The sequence below is a fragment of the Elephas maximus genome, chromosome 17, assembly GCF_024166365.1.
Source record: "Elephas maximus indicus isolate mEleMax1 chromosome 17, mEleMax1 primary haplotype, whole genome shotgun sequence".
Taxonomy (NCBI): domain Eukaryota; kingdom Metazoa; phylum Chordata; class Mammalia; order Proboscidea; family Elephantidae; genus Elephas; species Elephas maximus.
Genome location: NC_064835.1, coordinates 39,527,392 through 39,546,916, shown reverse-complemented (window position 1 = coordinate 39,546,916; position 19,525 = coordinate 39,527,392). Strand labels below are relative to the sequence as shown.

General features: G+C 50.7%; 1 protein-coding gene across 4 annotated transcripts in view; it reads left to right on the top strand.

The window, feature by feature from the left end:
• Window positions 1-19,525, top strand: part of IGSF9B (immunoglobulin superfamily member 9B) — a 53,341-nt gene that overhangs the window by 11,859 nt on the left and 21,957 nt on the right. For 3 of the 4 annotated variants that reach the window (XM_049857209.1, XM_049857212.1, XM_049857211.1), the window contains 11 exons: window positions 952-1,098; window positions 6,441-6,592; window positions 6,952-7,069; window positions 8,321-8,462; window positions 8,718-8,863; window positions 11,697-11,839; window positions 12,131-12,271; window positions 12,354-12,470; window positions 12,739-12,889; window positions 14,092-14,215; window positions 18,034-18,209. In XM_049857209.1, the coding sequence (XP_049713166.1) occupies window positions 952-1,098; window positions 6,441-6,592; window positions 6,952-7,069; window positions 8,321-8,462; window positions 8,718-8,863; window positions 11,697-11,839; window positions 12,131-12,271; window positions 12,354-12,470; window positions 12,739-12,889; window positions 14,092-14,215; window positions 18,034-18,209 (1,557 nt within the window). The remainder of the gene's footprint in view (window positions 1-951; window positions 1,099-6,440; window positions 6,593-6,951; window positions 7,070-8,320; window positions 8,463-8,717; window positions 8,864-11,696; window positions 11,840-12,130; window positions 12,272-12,353; window positions 12,471-12,738; window positions 12,890-14,091; window positions 14,216-18,033; window positions 18,210-19,525) is intronic. The other variant, XM_049857210.1, reaches the window with a different exon arrangement.

Here is a 19,525-nt window from a genome sequence, read left to right as displayed (position 1 = left end):
CTGACTTTCAGGAAAATTGCCAGCGTCAAGACAAGGAGAAAAGTGGCCAAGGTCATGATCCTGGCTTGGGGTGAGGGTGGGCTGAGGCGGTGGGTGAGGTAGGTAAGGCCCCTGCGTACTGCTTTGTCTCATTGGTATGGATGAAGTGGGAGGCTACTCCCCATTCTGCTTGGCTTATGCTGAAACTTTCTCTCCTTATTGCCATGAGTGAGACAAAGATGGCAGGTAGCTGAGATGGTAATGAGGAGGGCTTGGAGCTATGGAAGAGAACCATGGGAGTCTATGGTCGCCAGCCAATTCTCTCCTCATTTTCGGGGTTTGCAGGCCCTACTGTTCTCCTCCTTGGAGTCACTGGGCTATGGCAAGATATGAAGTCTCTCTAGCAATGGCAGCAGGACTGGAAAGGGATCCTAGCATCTTGGTCCCTAGTTTGCTTCCACTGCCCCTACTGCAAGGAAGCCAGACAGAAATGGGCTGCTGGGTGCTGATGTTGTGGGGACAAGCTGGGGCAGGGATGTCATTCAACTTGCATGGAGATGCTCTGGGCCCTGCCCAAGGCTTCCCTACCTTACCCACTTCTGTTCATACCGTCTCTTTTCTCAGCTCTGTATCCATCGTGCCTTTCCTTTATCTCAAAAGATCTCCAAAAGGACAGGCATATTCTTAGGCACCAAGGCTTTTCTCAGTGCCAACTCACTGAGCTGCAGCTCTAGGCTGGGACGGGGACAGCTGGGGCTGGAGATCTGGGGAGGGAGAGAGGCTAGTGGCCAGGCTTTATGCCTTTTCCATTGGCACCTGCTGCTGGAGGTTGGTGCCAGCTGTTCTCTGGGGGCCCTGCCATGAGGCATGGTGCGAAGGTTATGGTGGGTGCCCTGCCTATGGCTGGGGGGAGGAATGATGAACTGTTGCCTTCCTGATGGCATCTGGGGATTTTCTCCACTCTGTCCCCAGGCCGAGCAAGTCTTCATGATAAAGCATCTCTGCGGCTGGATCAGGTTCGCTCTGAGGACCAGGGTTGGTACGAGTGCAAAGTGCTCATGCTGGACCAGCAGTATGACACCTTCCACAATGGCAGCTGGGTCCATCTCACCATCAATGGTACGTATGGGCCTCTTTCTAGGGAGTAGCTCAGGAAGATCATTCTTGGGGTCCTGCTTTAGACTGCTCTGGGGAAACCTTCTCTCTGTACCTCACCCCATTCCTTTTCCAAAACCTCATGGAAAAGAGGCATCTTTGCAGGGATTGGCCCCACTAGATATCTGCTTCCCTAGTCCTAAAGTCTCTGTGGTCAGTGGTTGTATAGCAGGAGCCGCTCCCTGGGAGCAAGGTGAGGGTTTGCGTTGCCTTTTGGTGGTAAAGCTCCTTATGGGGAAGGTAGAAACCTGGTTCTTGAAACCAAGAAGGCTAAGGCTTTGCAGAGGCAAAACTCCTTAACTCCTGGTGTCATTTCCCAGCCCCAGGAAGACCCTGCTAGCCCAGGAAATGCTTTCCTACTCACTAGTGGAATTCCTGGAGTCCCACCACAATAGTCTTTCTTTCTAGGCTAATATTTCAGTTCCTTGTTGGATACATTAATTTGAGAAATGTTTATTAAGAATCTATTGTGTGCTGAGCACAGCACTGGATGATGGGGAGACAATGGTGGGCAAACGCTCCCTGCTCAGATGGAGTCCATTGCCTCATCACATGAAGGAGTCCTGGAAAGGAGAACAGTTTTCATGTTTACAATTACTTATGGCCAAGGTTAAATGAGTTTTGCTGTAAGTAGATGCTTTCCAAGTGTCAGAGTCAGGGCAAGGAATCACTCTTGGAGGCCCCAAGGTAACTTCCGATTTCCCGGTGTCGGCCTGGGTTGGTGCATGGCTCTCTGGCTGTGACAGCACCAGAGAATGGACCCTTGGGGTCTCTCTAGAGGGTTTCCTGTGTCCCTAGGAGCCCTCACTTGAAGGAGAGGTACTCTGGGGAAGCCTTAAGGAGGCTGGGACTGTGGGGAAAAGGCAAGGAGAAATGGACCCCATAGTGGGTAGGGACAAACTTTTTATTTTTATTTTTTCCAGGACCCTTATCTTTCTTGCTTCAACTTGTGACAATGTATTTAAACAGTACCACGTTCTAGACACGGTGCTAGTTATCAACAGTGTGTGCTGTTGGGCAGGCCTTGGGTGTGCCACCCAGAGCTTAAAGTCCTTATGGTTTTGATGTTGGGAAGTAGAGTTGCTGTGGCTGGAAGAGAGAAGTTGATGTTGGAAGTCTCTCTCAGAAGTCATCCCTGCTGAAGGAAGGCCCTGTCTGCCCCTACCTTGTGGGGCAGATCACCCCTCCCAGGACTTACATCAGACCCACGCTCCTCCTGGGTCCGAGAACCTACCCAGGGTCCTGGATGAACAGGGTGCTTTAGCAAGAACACTGGCTTCTATTCACAGATAATGCAGAGATGTGGCAGTGTGGGTACAGGCTTCCTGACACTGCCCTCCACATTCATGCACTTGTCTGTTAGTCCGAGGGCTGGATCGGAGGTACCTGTAAGATCTTGGGTTGGTGTTCCCCACCCCCAGCAAGCGTTTGAGTCACCTATTGATGCCAGCTGTTTTGTGCTCAGGGAATGAAAATTTATCTTAATATTAGCCCAAGAAAAAGATCATTAGGAAAGTAGATCTGCTGCTGAAAGTTTGACTGACTGAACACCTAGCCAGATGTCCCCAAGCTGCTTCCTTTCTCATTGCTCTTCCCTCACCTTCCTCTCCTTTGCATTGCCCTGGTGGTCTCCATCCCAGTGACCTGCAGCAGTAGGAGCTCATTAAGCCTCATGCCATGGGATTTAGTCTATTGCTTCCCTGTCTCAGTGTGCACAGGTGAGGGTTGTTTCTTTGGAAATTCCTAATGCTTGCAGTGGAAGAAGCGTGGGCCCAAACCCTAGAAAAATGTGGTTTATTTCATGTATCTACCACATCTTAGCTGTGTGATCCTGGGCAAGCTAAGTAACCTCTCTGAGCTTCAGCTTCCTTGGTTACAAAAAATCAACGCCTATTTTCAGGGTTGTTGTAGGATTAAATGAAATACTCTGTGAGGATACATCTTGAGCAGTGCCTAGAACATCAATTATGTGCAAGACGCTGGCCTTCTTTCCAAGAGTGAAAGAGAGGAAATCGGTGAAAGCGAGTAGCAGGGATACAGGTAACACGTGAGAAGGACCTGGCCTCAGGTAGGAAGATGCAGAGGACTTTGGTAGTTTGAAAGTCCTTTTCAGTATACCAGCAACTATTCATTCAAAACATATCTTTGAATGCGCATTTGGTGGCAGGCTCTGGGATATAGCCCTGGGCACGACTCAGTCCTGGCCCTTAAGGAGACTCCAAGAAAGAGCCAAACCCAGAGACAATTATTATATGGGCTTTGGGAGCACAAAGGAGGGAGAGCTTCTCTGAGGAAATGACCCTTATTCTGGGACCTGAAGGAGGAGGAGGTGCTAGCCAGGGGTGGGAGGTGGGCAAGGATATCCTGCCTGGACTGGAAGCCCAGAGGGAAGGGAGCTGGCAATTCAGGGAATGCAGCAGGTTGTTCATATGGCAGTGTCAGGCAGAAAAGCTAAGAATGTTGACTGTCTGCTCCAGACTTTAGAACTAAGGGTTACAATAGAACGTGTTTTACCATTGGCACGGATACTAAATGGGTAGAGCAGAACAAACACTGCACAAAGTGAAGAGAGATCTTTCTTCCTTATTTCCCTTTCCCTTCGTTCCAAGTCCTCAGTCCAGCCTGGGTATTTTCACTGTTGACAGGAAGTCTAAGCACCAACATTCCGTTGCTTTCAAACTAGAATGTTTAATGTCAGACCTTTTCTGACAGGGCTCACCTTTGAAAAATGAAGGGCTGGTGAAAAATTAGAATTACAAATTGTCTTGTTCTCCTTCTGTGTTTTCTCTGAAGACCAGTGGGGTAGAAACAAGCCCAATTATTTCCTTTATCACTACCAAAAGACCCAATAAGCCCAAGCCTCACTTTAGGTCAGTGAATTTGTTGCAGGGGAGGCCAGCCTTTTTCTAACCTTTTTTTGTGATAAAGAATTAAGCCTGGAAATGCAGCTGGCAAACCAACACCTAATTTAGTAAATAACTGAGAGTCAAACCATTATGTTCTGAAAACTCGAAATTGTTCAAAGTACTTTCCTGATTAGCACCTAAATAATAAAGTAATTATGTAATTAGTAATTAATTTGTCACTTCAGGACATAATTTATTATCTTTTCTTTTAAGCTTGACACCAGAGGTAATAGTGCTGTGGCTGTGCTAGCTTGCTCTGGGGAGCAGGTCTGGCAGGAGAGGGTCTGCTTGGCTTCCAGGCTCTGTTGGGAGGGTGGTAGGAAATGCCTAAAGCTAAGACTCCAGGGTCTCTCTCCCAGGATTTGGAATGATTGTTGCCACTATTTTTAGTATATTCTTAGGCATTAGATGATAACGGATTTTCTCAAAGATGAGTATTGTGTGTTTTCGTATGATGAAGTGTGTTTCTTAATTCATTCCATATTTACTCACCGAGTGTCTCCTGTGGTCCATGTTGAGCTCAGGGCTTTGAGATTAAAGAAGAACGTGGCCTTGCCATAGTTTTGTTCTGAAGAAGCTTGTGTGTTGGTGTTTATGTTGGTCTACAGGTGTGTATATGTGCGTGTGCCTTCGTTCGTTTGTTCACTCAGCAAATACTTTTTGCACATCCTGCTGCATGCCAGTGACTCTGCTCAAAGCTAGGCATACCATGGGGCTCCAGAAAACGTCCTGGGTCTCAAGGGGCCTGCATCCTGATAAAGGGAGCAGACAAGAAGCAGGTGACAGATAACCATCTAAAATGACTTCAGCTAGTGATAAGTACAGAAAATATAGCAGTGTAAGGGGGTGGAGAATGCTGGAGGTGCAGTCTTAGATGAGCTGACCAGGTATCATGTTAGCAAACCCTTGAATGAAGTGAGGGTTGAGACCCGGGCACAGAGTTCTGGACAGAGGGAACAGCAAGTGTGCATGCCCTGAGGCTGGAAGTTGTTGGCACATTTGAGGAACACAGAAAAGGCCAGTGTGGTTAGAGCATAATGAAGGGGAAAAGGGTAGGAGGCAAGGTTGGAGCAGGAGGCAGGGCCAATCCTAAAGAGACTGACTAGTTGTCTGGGGTTTGGAGAGGAGAGAGAGGCCTCTCTCAAAGCTTCTGATTCCTGCCTAGAGGTTCCTGGGGAGATGATAGTAATGGCAAGCTAACCCACATTTTATCTTTGTCTCCATTTTTCAAGCTCTGTTCACAAACATTATTCATTTCTCACTTCAGTTCTGGAGGGTGGAGGATTTAGGTAAGGCCCAGAAAGGTTGAGTAAATTTCCCAAGGTTGCACAGCAGTGGCAGGCTAGGACCTGGACTTGGGTCCTGAGCTTTGGGAACCTTGAGAGGAGCCCAGCATGGCCTGCTCAGCTTATCTCGGACTGGATCCAAGTTGATGTCTTTAAGGCCTCATCTCCCTTCTCTCAGCAATTCCAGAGGACTCTTAGGGCCAGTGTTCAGAAATGGGGATCTTTCCTTGCCATTTCAGACCATAGAACATAGCTCGTGGAGTAAGGTTGACTGAACCACTTCTCCAAGCAGCTCAGGCAAAGGAGAACGAATCTCTTAAAAGGTGATTATCCATAAGATAGAGTTTCAATCCAACCCCAGTGCAGGGGAAATAACTTGGCATCACCAGAGGGGAATTAACAAGAGAGCAGCTTACAGTGTGGACTGTTTGCCTTTATCTATGGAAGCCAGAAAGCGGAGAGGAAAAAGGGTGCTTTTCTCTGCAGAATCTGGGAAAATAAGGCTCTGTGTGACCTTGGCTAGTGATCTGTTTTAGGCCTGGACAGGACTCTGCGCCTCAGCATCCTTCAGACTGTGGGTGGCCTAGACATGTGAGGACCTGGCTGAACTGGGCATGATTAAGACAGTGGAGGTCAGTAGGTGTAATGGATAACGGTGAGGCAGAAGATGGAGGATGAAGAAGAGTCTGGGGAGGATGGGAAATGGAAGTGTACACGAGAGAGCCGTCTGGTCATCGTCATATCTCTAGTGCTAAACACAGCATCTTCCCTGTAGTTGACACTCTGCAGACATTAGTGGGAAAAATGTAGAACTTGGATCCAGCCAGACCGAGTTTGAATCCCAGGACTTCTCCCACCTCCATAATATTCCTAGGCAGATTATTTTGCCTGTGTTGGCCTTTGTTTCATCACCCGTAAAAGAGGGACTACACTATTCATTCTGCAGAGATGCTAAGGGGATTCCTTATGAGAGGTACCAGGTGTAGTGCCTGGCACAAGGTGGGCCCTAAGCCAGTGGCAGAATGACTGGTGGCCCTTGTGGTTTGTTGCACCTGTGATGGCGGGCAGCCACGTAGGCCGATTCTGTCTCTCACTTTCTTGATCTCCTTTCCAGCTCCTCCCACCTTTACAGAAACACCCCCCCAGTATATTGAGGCCAAGGAGGGTAGCAGCATTACCATGACCTGCATAGCTTTTGGAAACCCCAAGCCCATTGTCACCTGGCTCAAGGAGGGGACACTCCTAGGTGCTAGTGGGAAATACCAGGTAAGTGCAGTTCTGAGATGGGGCTGCTGCAGTCTTGTCCTCTCCTAGCTCTTTTTGCTTCCTTTCCTTCCACAAGCTGGCTCTCAGGCCACACGAGTGCTGACACTGCATAGGCACCAGGTGGAGGCGGGAAGCTGTCTGTGGACAGGAGGCTGACTAGCGCGGTTGGAGGGGCCGTGTGTCCTATTGTTGGAGGGAGGTGGGAAAGGAGACGAAATTTCTTTCACGTACCCCAGACCCTGGTGTCTGTCTCTGAGGCTATTTCCCCCTTGACTTCTTTAGACTGCCTGCCCTGGCTGCATAGAACGTCTTTGGGGTCCAGGGTGGGAGTGCTGAGCTCTGTCCTTCTTGGCCCCCAGGTGAGTGATGGGAGCCTGACCGTGTCGGCAGTCAGTCGGGAAGACAGAGGGGCGTACACCTGCCGAGCATACAGCATACAGGGGGAGGCCGTCCACACCACCCACCTCCTTGTCCAAGGTAAGATGGGTGTCTGCAGCTCTTTCTTCAGGGAACTGCCAGCCAGCTGAACTCTGGAGGGGACTCTCCCAGGGCCCAGTGTGCCCAGCGGGGTGGGTAGAGATGGGCATCCATGATAAGTTGGGCACTGGAGCCTCCCCACCACGGTGTGCCTAACTGAAGCTCGCATGGCAGCCTGTGGGAAAGGGTGCTGTAGCTGTGGGCTCACCCACGGGTGGCAGGGAGGCACCCTGGTGAGTGGGGTTCTAGTTTCTGCCTCTATCCAAATGGCATCCCTGCCATGCCTCTGCCTTGCGTGGAGAGGAGCCCTCCCCGGGGTCGTCCATCCCCTAGTGATGGCATCAGTAAGTGACGATCAGAACTCAGGCCAGAGCCCATGTTTACGTAGCATCCAGGGCATTTGTCAGAGCTGAGGTCTTCAGCATCAGCAAGTGAGATGCGGGCCTTCCTGCCTTGGGCCCCAGGGCCCCCAGAAGGTGCTGGACAGCGTCTGGTAGAGGAGTCTCCTCTATTTACTGACCCCAGCCAGCTCCCCTGTCCCCTGCCTGCTGGAGGGACAGAGGCTGGAGACTGGCTGTTGCCTGTCTCGGTGGCAGGGAGCTGCTGAGTCATGCTGTCCTTGCTCCCCAACTCTGAGCATTGGTGATGGTGGCAGCAGGGGCCAGAGGTCACCCTGCAGCTTTGATTAAAGCTGACCACCTCTTGCAGGGGGGAGCCAGCCAGTTGTGTGTGAGTGTATGTGACTGTGTGGTATATGTGTGTGACTGTGTGTATATGTGTGTGTGTGGTAGTGTGATGTGTTTGAGTGTGTGAGAGTTTGTAAGTGTGTATGTGACTGTGTGTGTGTGTGTATGTGAGTGTGTGGACTTAGATGGCTGGTTTGGGGAGCCAGAATTTACAGGAAGATTGTGTGTGGGCAGGGAGGGGGGCATGTGTTTAAAGGCGGTATCTGTAGCCAACCCAAGGGGACACGACACATCTGGCCATACCTCAGGACCTCCTGCATTTCTGAGATCCTTTTGGGAGAATAAGAACCTGAGCACAGAAACCAGCTAGAAGCATCTCCATGACAACCACCTGGGGTTAGTTAGAACTCTTGGACAGTGCTGTCCCCCAGACCCCTGCCCCAGACAAGACATCCTTAGGCCTTACAGAGCTTCCTGGGAGACCCTGGTGCTGTTCTTTCCTCCTCGCCCCTCATCCCCGTCTCCTCCTCAGATGAAGTAACTGTTTGTCTCCCTCTTTCCCCAGGGCCTCCTTTCATAGTTTCCCCTCCTGAGAATATCACTGTCAACATATCCCAGGATGCTCTGCTCACCTGCCGGGCAGAGGCGTATCCTGGCAACCTCACCTACACCTGGTACTGGCAGGATGAGAACGTCTACTTCCAGAAGTGAGCATCCTGCTCTGGCCCTCATGGGTCTTTCCCCAGACCAGGAGGCAAGGCCTCTGGGTAGAGACAGTGGAGTTGTCCAGTCTGCATGCCCTATGTGCTGAGGCTAGAGATGGGGCTGGGAGGCCTTCTCTCTGCCCCACCTGCTGCCCCTGCCTCCCCTGTGGGGCACAAGCATGCACTAGGGACTTGTCTGGTGGCTCCTGGAGGACCCCTCACTTGCCCTCCCTCTATGTCTCCTTGCCTGCCTTGTAGTGACCTGAAGCTACGGGTACGGATCCTGATAGATGGGACCCTGATCATCTTCCGGGTGAAGCCAGAGGATGCAGGGAAGTACACCTGTGTCCCCAGCAACAGTCTGGGGCGCTCACCCTCAGCCTCAGCCTACCTGACAGTGCAGTGTGAGTGGGGTGAGGGGGAGCCATGGTTGTGGGATTTCCAGAGGGTGCAGGCCACTGTAGTATCTGGTATATGAGGCCAGAAGGCAGAAAAGATACATGTCATTTGGTGGGGTAATGACAGCAAGGAAGGACAGAAGGACATCGCAAGAGGAGAGAGACCTGGGAGGTCAGTAGGGATGAAATTACCATTTAATAGGTGTCTTCTGTGGGCCAAGTGTAACTACTCGTGCTACCTCCTCCATCTCTTCAGCTGAGTGCAGGGTAGATTCAAGGGTACGTGGACCCTGCTGACTTCTGAACGATTGAACTGAACCTTAGCCAACACTTCTCTATCTTGAGCAAGTTGCCATTTGGTGCTTTTTTCTCAGGCCTCTGAGAGAGTGAGCTTAGAACTGAGTAGAGTTCCATTTCCTGCCGTCCCTGCATGCTGCCTTCTCACAGCTGTGGATTGGTGGGGCTGAGGGTGTGGGGCAGTGCGCTGAAGTCCCTGTTTGGGGATGGCTGATTCAGTCTTTCCATGACCAGCCTCCCACTTGTCTTCCTGTTGGTCTTCTCTGGAGCTGCTGGAAATCCCAGTGACGGAGCTGAGATCTCGTGCCACAACAGTCTAGGCTTTTGTATGAGGACAGAAATTCAGCTTGCTAATCTTTCATACATCAGCTGCAGTCAGCTGCTTTCCCACCCCCTGGCATGCTGAGCATTGAGAACGAGAGGAGGAATGATGAGTAATGACTTATTTTACCTCTTGGTTTGTGCATGGTCCCGTCACTCCAGCAACAAAGACCCCACATGCTGCTGTAGCTGACAGACCCTCCGTCTTGGGGACTAGTGTGGGAGGGTCATTCATGCCTAGGGATGGGAGTGGCAGGTGGCAGAAGGGCAGCCAGGAGTTTGCAAGACCAGCTGAAGAACAACTGGTGGCCACAGGAGGCGAGGTTTTCTTCTGACTGCCCAGCAGAGCTGGGTGTCGGGGCCTGTTCACCACTAAGTTGCCTGGTGATTGGGCCAGGCTGGACCAGCTGAGGCCTGCAGTCACTAATCTGACATTCCAATTGCTTTCTGATCTATAGAATGGCTTTGCTGACGAAGGAAAAGACATACTTTTTCTACTTCCACTGTGACAACTTAAAAGGACTTTTACAAGGCTGTATTTCATGATGTATATTCGCAAAGCTCAGGGTCTCCCCCACCCACACCTGTAGTCAAGAAAAGCAAGTTAAGGAGTTGTTTATACATTATTTACTCTGTGCTCCAAAGTGTGCTAGAGTGTGAAGGTTGTAAAAGAAGTGGACAGTTGATACCTCTACCGCTGAGGGGCAGACGGCCTGGTCACAGCGGGAAGCGGACTTGTCTTCAAGATCACATGGTGAAGAAGGTAGCTTGGGGAGGGAAGACTTGATAGGGCCACTGTGTCCAAAACGGTGCGGGTCACGTCCTCTAAGCTCAGGCTGCTTTCTGTTGAGAGAGACGTTTGGTTCTCCCTTCTCCCTCCACTGCCACTACCTGCCGCCAACTTGGCCTTTCTACCTCCTTCCTGCCTGCAGAGAGAATCCAGGGGCTTGAGACTTACAGGTGGGTGAGACAAGGATCTTTATTTCTGCTAAAAGGAAGTGTTCAGAGTATTTCCCATTCATAAACCCTTTGAAAACCTTGGAGTAAGAAAAAAAAAAGCACTCTACCACATAAAAATAGGCAGCTAGGTCTAAATATATAACTCGGCCTGGTATTTATGTAATGCTCTTCTCTGAAGAGCTCAGAATGCTGGAAAGATACCGGCTCATTCATCCTCACTGCCTCCCTAGAAGTTCTGGATCTTTCTCCTCAGCACCCTCTGGGGAAACCGGGGCCAATGGAGAGGTGATATCTCAGCCCGCATCACAGGATGGGCCCACCATTGGGTCGCTCCACTCTGTCCCCTTCATTTCTTCTGTGGCCATGGTTTGACTCTGTATTCTAGCTGCACAGATAGGAAACAGAGGCCTAGGGAAGCTGAGCAACTAACTGAATGAAGAGGGAATGGGGGAGAAGTCACCACCTGATGCATGGAACTGACATTTCTCTCTTGGCTTAGGCTATGGGGAGAGTGTGCACTGCTTGCCGTTCAAGACTGACTTAGGGATAAAGAAGGGTGGGGTGCATGGTCTGAGGGAAGAGTCTAGAGCTGGGAGAAATGGGCCCTGACAGCCCTTGCCAGACAGGTGACGCAAACAAGTAGAATCGTTTAAGGAGCACTACAGGCCATGGTGGCACAAACAGTTTATACTCAACTGTTAACCTCAAGGTTGGTGTTTGAACCCACCCAGTGGTACCACAGAAGAAAGGCCTGGCAATCTGCTTCTGTTAAGATTACAGCCAGAAAAACCTCACGGAGCAGTTCTACTTTGTAACACATGTGATCACCTTGAGTTGGAATTGACTCGATGGCAATGGGTTGTTGGATTGACAGACTGTGGCACGTTAGAATACGATTTTAAATGCCCCCAAGCATTGAAAAGACATGTTTTTGAAAGTACAGCAGGCTGACGATGACAGAAGTCTGTAACCTATGCCCAAGTGGTCCTTGGGGACCTGTGGGCCATAGGCTCCAGGAGGGCAGGGGCTGGTCTCTCTGGCCCCCCATGGTGTCCTGGGTGCCTAGCACAGTGCTTAGCTCTGAGGAGCATGAAGTATATACTGACCGAACAGAGGAATGAATGTGAAGGGCAGTGTTTGGAGTTGAAGGGTCTGTGCAGGGCTCAGCAGGGTGGGTGAGAGGCTCGGCCTCCTGCCTGGGTATCTCATTTGTTGCTCCCCCGTGTCTTCTCCTCTCCCTCCCTACACTATCACCTTGCAGACCCAGCCCGTGTCCTCAACATGCCACCTGTTATTTACGTGCCCGTGGGAATTCATGGCTATATCCGCTGTCCTGTGGATGCAGAGCCGCCAGCCACCATGGTCAAGTGGAACAAGGACGGCCGCCCCCTACAGATTGAGAAGGTGCTAGAGAGGCGTGTGCTGGGATTTAGAATGAGAAGCACCTTTGTATGTTATAATGCTTAAATGGGTAAAACAAAGAGCTGCTTCTATAGGGGTCGACAGGCAGGCAGGCAGGCGTTGGCCTTCTCTAAGTGTTTGCTTTTCTCCTGTGGCACTTGGAGCCCTAGACAGTAGCTGGTGTTCTGTAAGTACCTGTCGATAGGCTGGTTGGTCTGCTGGCCAGCCTGTAGCCAGGCAAGGCTGGGGCTGAGTGTCCACTCCCTGACCTGCTCCCGCTCTGTTCTCTGGCAGAACCTGGGCTGGACCTTAATGGAGGATGGCTCCATTCGCATTGAGGAGGCCACAGAGGAGGCTCTTGGCACTTATACCTGTGTGCCTTACAATACTCTGGGGACCATGGGCCAGTCTGCTCCTGCACGGCTTGTCCTGAAGGTAAGGGTCCAGGGCTGCATGGGACCTTGACTGGGGTACCTGAAATGCATGACATCACATGCTTTGCTGTGTTTCCCCTTAGGATCCCCCATATTTTACGGTGCTACCGGGCTGGGAGTATAGGCAGGAGGCTGGTCGGGAACTCCTCATCCCCTGTGCGGCCGCAGGAGACCCCTTCCCCATCATCACATGGAGAAAGGTACCTTTGGGTTCTGGGCTCCTGGGAGCTGTGTTAGGGGATGTTAGTTCAGCCCCCCAAATTGACTTGACAGCCCTGCTGTGGCTGGCCCAGAAGCTTAGTGAAGAGGGCACTCTGGAGGACAGCACAGCGGAAGGGTGGGGGCTTCCTGCTCCGGCTTGGCCCAGGCTCCTGAGGTCAGGGGGCATGTCTCCTCCCCTGCCCTGACGTGGCCCTTCCCTCCCATGCCCGGCTCCTCGCCTGCTTTCTTGCCCCTGGCTTGGGCAAGGTAGGGAAGCCCAGCAGAAGCAAGCACAACGCCCTGCCCAGTGGCGGTCTCCAGTTCCGAGCACTGAGCAAGGAAGACCACGGAGAGTGGGAGTGTGTCGCTACCAATGTGGTCACCAGCATCACTGCCAGTACCCACCTCACGGTCATAGGTAGGTCATAGGTACGTGGGCTGGGAGGAGTTGAGCGCGGGGCTCAGAGGGCCTCTCACAGGGAGCATCTGCATGCTCAGGGACGCCTTTGCTAAGTCAGTCCATCCTTTCTACCCAGAGCCCACCGTGGGCACACCTAGCTGTGGACTCCCTGGAAGGGAACGCCAACACGGTCTGTCCTGGGGGAATTCCTTTTCTGATGGGGAGAGGCAAACGTACACAGCGGTCTCCTGACAGAAACATGCTGCCCCCATATCAGCAGTGTTGACCATTCAGAGCTCCAAGCGTGAGGGCCTAGTGGGAAGCTGGAAGGACTGGAAGGGCTGGATGGAGGAGGGATTAGGCAGCAGAGTAACTGGTGGCGGGTACTGATCTGAGGGGCCTGGCAGTGGGGAGGAGGAGGGCTGGGGCAGGGGGGATGACTCATATCCCTGCTCCCTGAGACATCTAGCATCATATCCCTATTTCCTATTACCTAAGGTATCCCCAGGACCTCAGCTTTATGTCAAGATACCCTGTCCCTTCTCGGGACTGATAGCTATACCCATAATGGTGTCAGCAAGTTTGGGCATTGACTCTGAGTGTCAGGCGCTGGGCTCATCATGTAATTCTCCCCACAACTTAGGCAGTGTGAGCTGGCATTTCCCTCATTCTATGTTTGTTGAAACTGAGGTAGAGGGGACTGAATACCTTGTCCCACGGTACATCACCAGTAAGTGGTGAGGCCCGAACTGAAACCAGAGTCCATGTCCACAGCCACCCTGTGTGCTGCCCCTTCCTTGTTCAGGACAGGCTTGTCTGAGCAAGGGCAGCGCGCGCTCTGATCGTCTCTTGAGGCCAGAGGCCTGTACGGCAGGGTGACTCTGGCTTTGCCTGTGACCTGAAAGGAGAGGGCTTCTGCAGCCGCAGGTGGACTGGGATCAGGAGGACTGGGCTTCCCTCTGGCCCGTGTCCCCATGCTCATACTATCTCCTGCCAGGCTGGATCTGCCCAGTCAGGACAGTTCCATGCCGGTCTGCCTACCCAGGTGGGTCAGAGGGTCAGCACCTCTGAGCATCTCCGCATTCCCAATCACTCACACGTGGGACTCTATTTTGCTGCCTCGTGCCTCAGCCTCTCCTGGGCTCCTGGATCAAGACTGTGGGCGTCTGGCTCCATTGTCTCACGCTCTTTGCAGTCTGAGAATTTCATGTGGTCTCCAGGCACGAGCCCTCACGCCCCGGGCAGTGTCCGGGCCCAGGCCTCCATGACAGCTGCCAACGTGTCCTGGGAGCCCGGCTATGATGGAGGATATGAGCAGACATTCTCAGTTTGGTACGGACCTCTGTGAGTCACCCCCGCATGCTTTGCTCTCTGCTTCTCCCTTCCCGACCTCAGTCTGCCCCAGGGTGGGTGGAGGTTAGGAGGAAGACACAGTGAGTCGCCCGTCAGACCTCCAGACAGTGAGGTGGGTGGAGACAGTGATGAGGTTCTTGCGGGTGATGGGGATGACTGTGAGGGACCAGGACATCCCTGCATTCCTAGCCTTTCAGGTTTGGGGGCCTGTATGGACTGTCGCTTCAATTTTCCATCACTGTTCACTGCCCTCCCCTGGTTGTCTCTTCTGGCCTTCTTTTTGTATGTGTGTCCATGGCTTGTTCTTCCCTAGGTTTCTCTGTCCTCTGGAGCTTGGTTTAGACTCCTGATATTCAAGGGCTTTGTAAAGAGCCTAGCCCGAGGCTTAATCTGATTTTATCTTCTCCTTTCCCCAGTGGAGAAAAGGGGTGCCCACCCTCCTGGCCTTGTCCCCAATGTCTGCATTTTCTCTCTAGGACCATGTGGCTAAAATGAATAAATGTTATTATTCATTTAGCTGGGTGAGGTGATTTGAGATCTTCGCCCAGTCCTTGGGTTAGAAAGAGATCTCGAAGACACGAATCAGAGTGCAGACAGGAGGTGTAGAGAAGGCGGAGAAAAGAAGCAGCAGCCTTTCACCATCACTTGAGGATTTCTGTTACACATTCCTACCTAGAGCCCAGAATCCTGCTCTCTGATAGGCTTTACCTGGTAGCACTCCTAGCCAGGCCCCACCGGAGTTGGGAGAGGGGAACCATATACTACAGGGGCCTCACAGAGGTTCAGAGACCTCTTTCTTTTAAATAATATTTTATTGTATTTTAGGTGAAAGTTTACACAGCAAATTAGGTTCCCATTTAACAATTTTTATACAGCATTTTCCATGACATCGGTTACATTTTCCACAATGTGTCAGCATTCTCATTATTTCCTTTCTGTTTGTTCTGTTTCCATTAATCTAGCTTCCCTGCTCCTCCTTACCTTCTCATCTTTGCTTTAAGGTAAATGTTGACTGTTTGGTCTTGTATAGTTGAGTGTTTAAGAGAGCATGGTACTCACCATGGTATTGTTTATTTTATAAGCCAATCCATTATTTGGATGAAAGGTGACCTCCTGCAGTGGCTTCATTTCCAAGTTAAAAGTGTCTTAGGGTGATAGTATCAGGGGTTCTTTTAGTCTCTATAATCAGTCCAGTAAGTCTGGCCTTTTTTAGGCCAGACTTTGAGTTTTGTTCTACAATTCTCACCCATTCTATCTGGGACCTTCTATTGTGACCCTGGTCAGAATGGTTGGTAGTAGTAGCTGGGCACCATCTAGTTCTTCTGGTCTCGGGCAAGATGAAGCCATGGTTTGTGTGGGCTGTTAGTACTGTGGACTAGTTTCTTCTTTGAGTCTTTGGTTTCCTATATTTTCTTTTGTTCCAGATGAGTAGAGACCAGTAGTTGTATCTTAGATGGCTGCTCGCAAGCTTTTAAGACCCCAGATACTACTCACCAAACTAGGATGTAGAATGTTATCTTTATGAGCTATAATATGCCAACTGACCAAGTTGTCCCATGAGACTATGGTTTTAAGTCTATTAACTCAGTAAACCAATCCTGCGAGGTATTTGGATATATCTAGGAAGTCGCCATAGTTGTGCCCCGTGTGTGCTTTATTATATATATGGATATACATAAAGAATACATGAACATGTATATACATATGCCTACAGATACACCTATACCTGCACACACATGTGCTCACATATACCTTCCTGTACATGTATACGTACATATCTGTATCCACCTGTGTAACCACACACGTTTTTTGGTTATTACTGTTGCTGCAAAATTGTATGCAAAGTTTACTAAAATTGTCCCTTATTCTTGAGTACTTCTTAGTGTCTTCATATACCTTGGCCAAGTTGTACAGACTTCACCCATATTGGGTATTGCCTTATCCCATCACCAAAAATAACAAGTGTCTACTATCTAGAAAGTGGTTCCTCCTCCTTCCCCTTCCCATCCCTGGTAACCTTCAGAGAATGTTTCTTTCTGTGTGTATACTTATTCTTGACTTTTTATAAAAGTGAGATCATACAACACTTGTCCTTTTGTGATTGACTTATTTCACTCAGCATAATGTCCTCCGGATTCATCGTGTTATGTTTTGAGGACTCATCATTATTCTTTATAGTTGCATAATATCCCATTGTGTGTGTGTACCACAGTTTGTTTATCCATTCATCCACTGATGGGCACTTAGGTTGTTTCCATCTTTTCTATTGTGAATAACGCTGCAGTGAACATAGGTGTGGATAAGTCTGTTCGTGTCACTGCTCTTGTATCTCTAGGATATATACCGAGGAGTGGGATTGCTGGATCATAAGGTATTTCTATTTCTAGCTTTTTGAGGAAGCACCATACCATTTTCCATAGTGGTTGTACCAGAGACCTTTTGATACACTTCCTAACCGCAGTGGGCCTGCCCATGTCCCACCATGGTGATATGGTGGAGAGCCCCCAGACTCTGACTCTCCTGGGTATCCTGAGCTCTAAGTGGGCACCTGGGTCCAGATGACAAGCCTGGCTGGGAACGACCTCTTCTCTGGGTTGCAGCTAGGACACCTTCAGTGGCAGGGTCAGGGGAGATCTCTGCAGGGCCATGGAACTGCCAGGCTGGGTGGTCAGGGAGGGGTGTTTGGCATGGCTGCACTGTCTTTGGGGATGCTCAAGTTAAAGGTCTGGGTGTACAGTGAGGGGGGGCTCTGGGTGTAGTTTGGGGTGCCCCTTTCTGCTTGTGGCTGTGCTCCGTGCTGCTGCTCCTCTGTATCGTTTCTCACGCCTGGTCACTCGCTTTGGTGCCCTGGGTGGGGTGAGGGTGTGGTGGGGCCCAGGTGTGGGAGGCCTCTTCCCTCCTCCCCCTCCGACTGTCCCTGACTCTCTGGGCGTTGACTCAGACTAGCTGCTCTTTGCTTTGCTTTCAGCCGCCTCAGCTCACTCTCCTGGACATACACGGTAGTGAGCCTTCAACCTGGCACCTGGTGGGGGCCCCCGTGGGCGCGCACTCAGTTACCTAGCTTGGCTGCCTCTGGAAGGCAGGTCTCAGTCCCATGGGCCGGTGTCTCCTCCTTGTGGTGACAAGTGGGTACTGCACTTTAGCCAGCCAGCTCAGTGCCTGTGTGGGTGGAACATGGTGACAGGTGACAGTGCTCACCCCCAGGCTCCTATTCTCATGCACAGTGTAACCTTCTGACCCTTAAAGCCTGAGGGGTCCTGGTTCCACTGTGGGGGGCCCTGGTCATGTTAGCCATATGTCCTAAAGAGCGGTCCCCTGGAACAAGCCCAGATGATCCAAACGTGGTTAAACCAAGCCCTCTGGTTACTCTGGGCTCCCCGTCTAGTCTGTCCACTTGGGCTCCTTTCCTGGGCCTCCTCTGCTGAGCTGCACATGCTCACTTCCACTGGAGCGCTTGCCTGTTCCCAGCATTCTCACGTTTCCAGGCAGAGCCCACTTACTGTGGGTTATTCACTTCTGAGGGTTGCTACAGGTGGGATTCTCTTATGCCAGTTGGCTATGTGACCATTGTCTTAGCATTAATCACACCTCAGGGTCCCTCTCAGTGCGGGAGATACCAGCAATGGCATCAGAAGGACTGGGACAGCCAAAGTGGGGCAGATCAGCCTGCCCTGGTCATGACTCTCCTGTCCTTGAACCTGGGGAGCCAGCCCCGCACACCTTCCTGAAGACCTTGCACCTGCTCTCTTCTCTCCAGTGTAACCCACCCTGCACCCTGTCCCCTGTCCTCTCTCTTTCTTTTTGGCCAGGATGAAGCGGGCACAGTTTGGGCCCCATGACTGGCTGTCCTTGCCAGTGCCACCGGGACCCAACTGGTTGCTGGTGGACACTTTGGAGCCTGAGACAGCATACCAGTTCAGTGTCCTGGCCCAGAACAAGCTGGGGACGAGCGCCTTCAGTGAGGTGGTCACTGTGAACACTTTAGGTGAGGGGCCACGGGCTGCGATGTCTCGAGGACGTTGCCTAGAGGAGCCGGGGTATATGAAAGTCATGATGATGGTGATGGTATCAACAGCCAACATCTGTTGCTTATTATATGCCAGACAACTTGCTAAGGGCTTTGTATGACCATGTCATTTGATCCTGCCAACAAGGATTTGTCATAGCATTCTGTGGGGCCTGGTGCTAAGTGCCTAGTCCAACTTCAGAGCGGGTGTTGGCCAGATCCTGTTGCATCCTCAGATGGATTGTTTCCTTCCTTGTTAGGCTGCACGTTTGCATCTTCCTGCATCTTTTCAGGGCAATTAGAAAGCCTTCTTCCTCCCTCTGTTTTACCTGCTGGTCATTTCATTTGGCCTGCAGCTTCGTTTGGTGGCTGGCATGTGGTTATTTCCCCCAGTCTCTTCCTACATGCCAGCTCTTCCCGCCTGGGCCTGGTTGCTCACCCTGTCCTGTCTGGCTACAGTCAGATCTGCTCTTCTCTCGGAGCCAGAGAGCAGCTTGAGCAGGCTGTTCCCGAGGTGCAGCAGGTGGAACAGCTCAGCCTTGCTCTCAGGCCATTTTGCCATGCTGGCACCAAGGTGAGTGCACGGAGAGAATGCTAGCTAGCCCCAGCTGCTCTGTTGGGGCCCCCATTTCTCCACCTGGTCCAAGGAGGGCGTTGACAGCATGAAAAAGATAGTCCGAGTTCCTAGTTTCTTGGAAGAGAACAAAAGATATTTTAATTACATTTAATTCTTCCTTTCATCCTGTCCCCTTTTTTTCTTTTGAAGTACAGGCAGTCCCTGAGTTATGAATGTCTGACTTACGTACAACCCGTAGTTATGAACCGACTCCTGTAAAACCTATTATATTAAAAATTCTAGGTACTATAACGGTTCATAAAAACAAACGGGCGCTACTTTGCAACACACATCAAAACATTATTGTTACTGTATTATTATGTTAAAGATGTTTTAGTGTATCTGGAAGTGATTCTTTAATGTTTTTATGCATGGAAAGGTATACTATATACAATATACTAGGACAAACATTTGACTAACCGATGTCAGATACGAACTATACCTCACTGTTCTGGCTTACCTACAAATTGGCCTTAAAGACAGACTTAGGAATGGAACTTGTTTGTGATCCTGGAACTGCCTGTACTCTGCTACCTCATAAGGAGCTCTGGTGATGCCATGGTTAAGAGCTTGGCTGCTAACTGAATGGTTGATAGTTTGAACCCAACAGTTGCTCTGCGAGAGAAAGTGTGGCAATCTGTGTTTGTAAAGATTTACAGCCTTGGAAAGAAATCCTGTG